The sequence below is a fragment of the Lynx rufus genome, unplaced genomic scaffold (assembly GCF_022079265.1).
Source record: "Lynx rufus isolate CCGP_SWC_20201006 ecotype Redwood Valley unplaced genomic scaffold, mLynRuf1.p SCAF_3, whole genome shotgun sequence".
Lineage (NCBI taxonomy): Eukaryota > Metazoa > Chordata > Mammalia > Carnivora > Felidae > Lynx > Lynx rufus.
In genome coordinates, this window is record NW_025814845.1 from 55891692 (window position 1) to 55900397 (window position 8706).

Sequence of the window (8706 nt, forward strand, 5' to 3'; positions counted from 1 at the left end):
GACAACATAATTTTTTTTTTTTGCCAAGGAACACTTAAACTGAAAGAAAATTCGGGAATTTTGTGCAAAATGGAGCACCTGTGATGCTTGGAAATGTATCTAGTTTTGATGTTTGGTAAAGAGAAGAGCAATCCATGACACTGGAATGCATTGCTATACAGATTAGCTTGCTCTGGTATCACAGACTTGGCCAATAACATTGAAAGAGGTCTTTTCTGCCACTGTAAAAGCTGTCAACTTCATTAGAGCCAGATCCCTGAAGCATGACTTTTTTAAGAAATTTGGTCAAGGGACACCCAGGACTCCAAGATGGCGTTGCCCATACCAGTGAAAGAGAAGAAGCTCGTGGATGTGAAGCTAGGAGAGCTGCCAGGCTGGATACTGATGCGAGATTTTACCCCTAGAGGCATTGCTGGCGCATTTCAAAGAGGTTACTACCCATATTACAACAAGTATGTCAATGTGAAGAAAGGGAACGTTGCTGGGATTTCTATGGTACTGGCAGCTTATGTGCTTTTCAACTATTGTCGGTGTTACAAGGAACTCAAACATGAGCGGCTACGCAAGTACCACTGATGAGGGCCCAGTGTGGAGGCACATTTGGCATTCCTGACCATGACCTTTGAATCCTTTCATAGCCTAATTCAGAATTAATGTCCAATAAAAGATGACTGATACTCAAAAAAAAAAAAAAGAAATGTTGTCAAAAAGTAGAATAAGATTATATATTTTTTTTAAGTGTACATTCATTGGCATTCCAGGGGACAAGTCAATGGACAAGATTAAAGTCCAGTGTAAAAGAGAAAAATAAAACCCCACTCAGAACAATTTGAAAGACAGATACTCATTCATTGCCTGGCTTCCTTGGCAAGTATTTTGGCCATGTGCCTGAGGTAAATCTTCTCACCCAGGGCCATGCTTGCTGAAAAATCATGAGTAATTTTTGACCAAGATGCCAAAGAAAGTGCTTCACAGGATGAAGCTGAGACTGACAAATCATTGCCAAGTTCTCAGCAGGCAGAGTTGGAACCCCCCCACCCCCACCCCAAGAACTTCTCTGAGGATTTCTTCAGTTTCTTGGACTTTAATACTGATATGGTAATCCCTTATCAGTAATTCATTGCTTGCTGACAGGGCATTAGCAGTGCAAATGTTATCAAAGACAACACCATTGCCTTGAGAACTAAGTAAATGAAGTGACCAAATTCAACCTGAGCTGCCTTATTCTTATGTTCCAACAGCAGCTTACTCTAACCAAGTAAAGCAAAGTTTAGGAGCTTTAATTCTCTTTGCTTTTATATACATCTATGAGTCAGGACTTTGAGAAATTTTCACTTATAAAAAAAACACTAATATTCACCATCAATTCAAGGCAAAGGTTGCTATGTCAAAGTCCACTACGCTACAGCAAACAATGTCAACTTTATTTTGGGAATGTACTACTCAGAATGAAAATTCACTTTTGGTTTTATTTACACAATTCAAATTTGTTTGCAAGTTTTTCTACTCAGAAGTCATCAATTTTTGCATGATATCCTTTCATTTCCAAAAGAATGCAAATGGGACTCCTGGGTGGCTCAGTCAGGTAAGCACTGACTCTTTGTATCTGCTCAGGACATGATCTTGCAGTCTTGAGATCGAGCCCCACATCGGGCTCTGCACTGACCATCAAGCCTGTTTGAGATTCTCTCTCTCTCCCTCTCTCTGTCCCTCCACTTGGGCACTCTCTCTCTCAAAATAAAAAAAATAAACATTAAAAAAAAGAATGTATAAGAACGTATATTCACACAAATTACTCCCACTTTATAGAGTGGAAATTTGAGAACAATCCATTTGCATCGAAGTTGATGAGTCACTGGATTTCCCTAGAATACCATGTTTGCAGAGATAACACAGAGAATGAGTAAGTCCTGAGCATGTAGGTCGTGTTCCAGTTTCAGGATTTGTTAGCAAATATCCCAGAGCTTAAAAATCCTCAGGATGGTCTAGACATAAAAAATTACAGAGGGAGTACATATACATCTTACTATCATTACCTTAATCAAACTAGTTGTGGTGATTAATTTTATATGTCAAACTGGCTGGGTCACAGAGTACCCAAATATTTGGTTAAACATATTTTGGGGTATGTCTATGAGGGTGTTTCTAAATGAGATCAGCATTTGAAATGGTAGACTGAGTAATGCAGATTGCCATCTCCAGGATTGGTGGGGAATCACACAATCAACTGAGGGCCTGAATAAAACAAGAAAGACAAGGAAAGGAGAATTTGGTGTCTTAGTCTGACTGAGCTGGGATGTCCATCTTCTCCTACCCTCACTGAAACTTACACCTATAGCACTTCTGGGTCTTAAACCTTCAGACCCAGACTAGAACTACACTGCCAGTTTCCTGGGGTTCCAGCTGGCATATGACAGATCATGGGACTTCATAGCCTCCATAATCCTGTGAGCCGATTCTCCATAATAAATCTCTTTGTACCTGTATCCTATTGGTTCTGTCTCTCTGAAGAACCCTTACTAACATACCATCTTAAACCAAATGGGAAGGACTTCACTGAAGTATCAGAAATTGTTTAAAGCTAAAGGTCTGATCTGTGACCTGATCGTATAATAATATTTTTTAAATCTTCTTATAAGTTTAAAGAGAGTGTTTTGTATACTGTTTTGAGGAACACTGACTTTTTAACTCACTACGTTACAGGGCTAATTTGTATGACACTAGGGAATATATGACTACCCCTGACAACATCTACATCTAGACACTCTGAAGAAAACAATTCTGTCTTCTAGCATACAGACAGTATTTTCAACAACTACAAAAACTTCAAATTTGCCTGCCTGTGAAAAGCTTATATTGTGGTTAAAAGGACATACATAGCTGATAGGTCTGAGATGGACATCAAAGACTACCTACCCACTAAGTCCAAAGTCACAGTAGTGATCATGTTACCTCTAAAAGGGGAAGAGAGCAATGAGAAACATCACAGCAAAGAAAGAAATTCACATTCTTTACTATAAGTTTGTATTGCTGTTTTCACAAAAAATAGCAAGCCATAAACCAAACAACTCATCAGAACTAGATTTGGGTTTATTCCCCTATATTTAGGTTTATTATTTATTATCCCTATAATCCAGCTCTCCAAAGTAATGAGATATTACTATAAAATTAGGTTCAAGTTAATTGATATAGATATTTCTAATTTTTTTTAATGTTTATTTATATTTAAGAGAGAGAGGAAGAGATAGAGTGCAATTGGGGTAGGGGCAGACAGCGAGGGAGACTCAGAATCGGAAGCAGGCTCCAGGCTCTGTGCTGTCAACACAGAGCCCGATGTGGGGCTTGAACTCAGAAATCATGAGATCATGACCTGAGCTGAAGTCGGACTCTCAACTGACTGAGCCACCCAGGCGCCCTTTGGTATAGATTTTTCAAACAGACACAGTGACAGTTCTCACAAAACAGTAGTTTGCTGATAGTGATGAGAGAATTTCTACAGAGATGCTGGATTATCAAGTTTGTGATTGAAACTATATATGGTTTTGAAGATTATTGTATTCTAGGTTTTGAGTATAATTAAAATCCTGTGTTTCCGTTTTTGTTACATAGTATTATCTTCATTGAACACAAATTTCCATTAGAATTCTTACATTTTTCCTCTTTTGGCTGCATATGAATATCGAATGAAACATTCTCTTTTTTTAATATTTATTTATTTATTTTGAGAGACAGAGCAAGCAGGAGAGGGGCAGAGAGAGAGAGAGAGAAAGAGAGAAGCCCAAGCAGGTTCCACACTCAGCGTGGAGGCCCACACAGGGCTTTGTGTCACAACTGTGAGATCACAACCTGATTGGGTAGCAAGAATCAGTTGCTTAACAGACTGAGCTACCCAGGTACTCCACAAAATATTCTGATATATATTAGAATATTTGTGTTAAGTGTATGGAAGACAATGGCACTGGAATTCATTCAAAATTATTTTTTGCTTTATATTTTGTACCAGTTATTTCAAAAAATAATTTGTTTTCACATACTTTTGCTAATTGTATAAGAATTCGTGCAAATGTACTTCATTTTGCTCTTTAATGTGCATCAAAGTTTACTGAGATATTTCATTGCCTGCATAATCTATATAGACTTTTAAACGTTTATTGTATCTTGTGGATTGCTTTTTAGTCACCAAATTCATTGAGATAAAGTGCTAGGATGTGTACTATGTGTCCATTCATCGGACTCAATTTATCAGTAAATCCTTTCTATTTTATTGGCTGTTATGTGTCACTACAAATACATTTCTTTTGAACTCTGTGATTCTGTATTTTTGTACAATTTATCTAAAATTACTGCACACTCAGAATTTATGACTTACTACTGGATTCTGGCATACTGTACCATGTGCAATGTAATTCATTTCCAACAGGCCATATCCAAAGAACCCAGGAGCCAATATGGAGCGGCTCCCATTAACCAACTGGAACAATCTGAGCATCGCAAAAACTTTGAAGGCTATTGGCGAAAATCCATGAACTATATACAAACTAATAAGAAAGAGAGAAATCCACTCCTTCTCCCCCCAAAAATAATTTAAAAAAGAACAAGCAATCCTACAATTTGTACAGAATCACAAAAGATCTGAATAGCTAAGTAATCTTGAGAAAGAAGAACAAAGCTAGAGGCATCACACTTCCTAATTTCAAACTATATTACAAAGCTATAGTAATCAAAACAGTATGGTATTGGCATAAAAACAGATTCATAGGTTAACAGAATAAGATAGAAGAGACCAGAAATACACCCATATGGTCAACTAATTTATGACAAAGGAGCCACAAATAGACAATGGGGAAAGGACAGTCTCTTCTTCATTTCAGTAGAGTTGGTAAAACTGCACAGCCACATGCAAAGAGTAAAACTGCACCACTTTCTTACACCATACACAAAAATTAACTCAAAATGGATTAAAGATGTAAATATAAAAAGTCCTAAAACCATAAAACTACTACCTAGAAAAAAACATAGGCAGTGACCTCCTCAACATTGATCTTGATGATGATTTTTTTTGGATTTAATACCAAAAGGAAAGGCAATAAAAGCAAAAACGAAGTGGGAGTACAACAAACTAAAAAGCTTCTGCACAGCAAAGGACACAATCAACAAAATGAAAAGGCAACTTATATAATGTGAGAAAACTTGCAAATCATATATCTGATAAGGGGTTAATATCCAAATGTATTCTTAAAAAAACTCATACAACTCAACAGCAAAGAAACAAACAATCCAATTTAAAAATACACAGAGGATCTGAATAGATATTTTTCCAAAGCAAACATATAAATGACCAACAGGTATATAAAAATGTATGCAATATCACTAATCATCAAAGAAATGCAAATCAAAACCGTGATGAGATATCACCTCACACCTGCCAGAAGAGTTAAAATTAACAACACAAGAAACAACAGGTGTTGGTGAGGATGTGGAGAGAGGAAAACCCTCTTGCCCTGTTGGTGGGAATGCAAACCGAGGAAGCCACTGTGGAAAACAACATGGCGGCTCCTCAAAAAGCTAAAGAATAGAACTACCCTATGATTCAGCAATTGCAATACTAGGTATTTACCCAAGGGATAAAAAAAATACAGATTCAAAGGGGGTGCATGCATCCTGATGTTTGCAGCATTATCAACAATAGCCAAACTATGGAGAAAGCCCAAATATTCATCGATTGATGAATGGATAAAGAAGATATGCATATATACACAATGGAATATTACTCAGCCACCAAAAGAATGAAATATATATATATATATATATATATATATATATATATGACTAAACATAATTGGAAAACAAAACAAAAACCAGGAAAGAAAGTATAAAAGTTTATTGAGTGATTTGTTATTTGCCTTGCAAATAAATTCCTCTCTATATCCTACCAAAAAAAGAAAAAAGAAAAAAAAAACAATAAACAGACAACAAACAAAACCTACTGGACACCATTGAAAGCAAGTAGGATACCAACTCCTTATTCTGAATATCTGAATGTTAGTTATTAAATAAAATGCAGAACAGTTATTTTGTCTTTTTTCTGGCTTTTCTGTATATTAGAGTAGCCAAGTAGCTGTAAATGATAAGAAATTTCAACTATTAAACGTGCAAGAAAACACAGAATTAGAAAAATCACCATTTTGTACCTCTTAAGTAATACCTAAGTCAGGAAAAAGTCATCAGTGAATTAAATAATTAGATAAAAGTGTTCATAAGAATTATAATGGAGGCATCAGACTGTCACCACTTGAAATCAATGATCAATCTGAGCATTATAAAAGTGCTCAGATGTATGCTTTCTGCCATGATGCAACATGAAGCCTTCAGTTCCACTTCTGAAATATCCTTATCAAAAAGTTAAACATGTATCTATGAAAACTTCTAGAGCTAACTTCCAATCAAATGTCATATATTTTTTTTTTAATTTTTTTTTTCAACGTTTATTTATTTTTGGGACAGAGAGAGACAGAGCATGAACGGGGGAGGGGCAGAGAGAGAGGGAGACACAGAATCGGAAACAGGCTCCAGGCTCTGAGCCATCAGCCCAGAGCCTGACGCGGGGCTCGAACTCAGGGACCGCGAGATCGTGACCTGGCTGAAGTCGGACGCTTAACCGACTGCGCCACCCAGGCGCCCCTCAAATGTCATATATTAATTTAACTTAGATAAAACAAATATAGCAAAATTTGGGTAGTTATTAAAACCTGGGTGAAAATTAGAGAGTGATTCAATGAACTAGTTTTTCTAATTTTGTGTATATTTGAACATTTCATAATTAAAAATGTCATATAGAATTGAGATACGTCTTATATTCCTATGTATCTTATACCCCCCAAAGTATGACCCCATGGTGGTATGAAGAAGCTACAGAGACCTTAAAACATTATGAGAGAAGTGATTTTTGAATCTGATATCTATTGCAATTGTCACCAGCTTCTCACAATAAGAACTGCATCTCTCATTGATATTTAATAGGCCAAAGTAGATGAGCAAAAACAGTAGTCCAGCTGCAGCAGAAAGAAACAGAACCCATAATGATTGTAACTTATAAATGATAACATTTATTAAGTGCATATTCTGTGCCAAGCACTGTGCTATGATGCACTTCACCCTCATTTCAGTTATAATCATCACAACATAGTGGATATTGAGATCTCCAGTTAACAGGTGAACTAAGTCTAATAGAGATGTTAATTTGGTTAAGATCACACAGCTAGTATATGACAAATATAAAATTAAAAGCCAGCAGTTATAACACAAAGATCCTATTTTGAACTCTTCACCAGGGGTAGTATATATTCATACCCATGGTCCCATTCCCTACAACCCAATATTCCCCACAAACAAAAACAAAAGTGTATTGTAAATATGGTTAATGTATTTCATGGTGTAGTTGTCTTTAGTCTCAAGAAAGAAAACTACAGTTGACTCTTTAACAATGCAGGGGTTAGGGATGCCAACCCATGTGCAGTCAAAAATCCATGTGTAACTTCAGGCTCCCCTAAAACTCAACTACTAATAGCCTACTGTTGACTGGAAGCATTACTAATAGTATAAACAGTTGATTAACACATATTTTGTTACATGTATTATATACCATATTCTTACAATAAAGCGAGAGAAAAGAAAATATTAAGAAAAACATAAGGAAAATAACATGTACATTACTGTTCTATATTGAAAAAAAATCCATGTATAAGTGGATCCACACAGTTAAACCCATGTTGTTCAAAAGTCAACTGTATATACTTTCAGCACCTGCATCTTTCCACCATATGAGACTTGGAGACAGGAAAAAACTGCCTCCTGCTATTGTGAGTGAAAATGTAGATGTTTACTAATTTCCCCAGCTAAGGTATGACCTATGCCCAGACTCTAGTAGCTAATAAACATACTTGCCCTAGATTTTGAATGGAGGACCAGTTACACCAAAGAAACAGGTGTTTCAGTCAGAGTAGCAATTAGCACTCAGAAAGAACAGATATGAAGCGTAATGTTGGACTATGCTATCTGCATAGCTTCCACACTGGTTCTCTGAATCTCTTGGTAACTCTGTGATTTGTCCAATGTCCGTTAATAAATTCCTTTTCTGCTTAAACACTCAGAGTGAATTTCCTGCAACTAAATACATTAGCTGATTGGCCAAAAGAGAATCAATTTAGATCCTAATGTCAAAGCATGTACCAAATGCCAAATAGATGAATGGATTAACTGTTTAAAAAATAATATATTTAAGGGGCGCCTGGGTGGCTCAGTCAGTTAAGCATCCGACTTCGGCTCAGGTCATGATCTCACGGTTTCTGAGTTCAAGCCCCGCGTCGGGCTCTGTGCTGACAGCTCAGAGCCTGGAACCTGCTTCAGATTCTGTGTCTCCCTCTCTCTCTCTGCCCCTCCCCTGCTCACTCTTTCTCTATCAAAAATAAATAAATGCATAAAAAAATAAAAAAAATAATATATTTAAAATGAGAAAAATATTGGGTGAATATCTGATCTCTGATTAGGGAAAATCTTTCTCGGATATAAAGCAAAAATTTTTACATGAGTAAAAGAGTTCTATAATTTAAAAAATAATAACATAAACTAAGCTTAATATTTGTAACATTTGTGGTAGAGTTTTACTATTTTATGTGTGTGTGTGTGTGTGTGTGTGCACACGTGCGC

The 8706-nt window shown here is 36.4% G+C and overlaps 1 protein-coding gene across 1 annotated transcript; it reads left to right on the forward strand.

Moving 5' to 3' along the window:
• Positions 1-301: 301 nt before the first annotated feature.
• LOC124520741 (ATP synthase subunit f, mitochondrial-like) lies at positions 302-694 on the forward strand. The gene has a single exon (XM_047091801.1). It carries the CDS (start codon positions 310-312, stop codon positions 574-576), a length of 267 nt encoding a protein of 88 aa, XP_046947757.1. The 5' UTR covers positions 302-309; the 3' UTR covers positions 577-694.
• Positions 695-8706: the final 8012 nt, after the last annotated feature.

Bases quoted from the DNA above. Each gene is read 5' to 3' on its own strand.
- LOC124520741 (XM_047091801.1), top strand. From the start codon at position 310: ATGGCGTTGCCCATACCAGTGAAAGAGAAGAAGCTCGTGGATGTGAAG.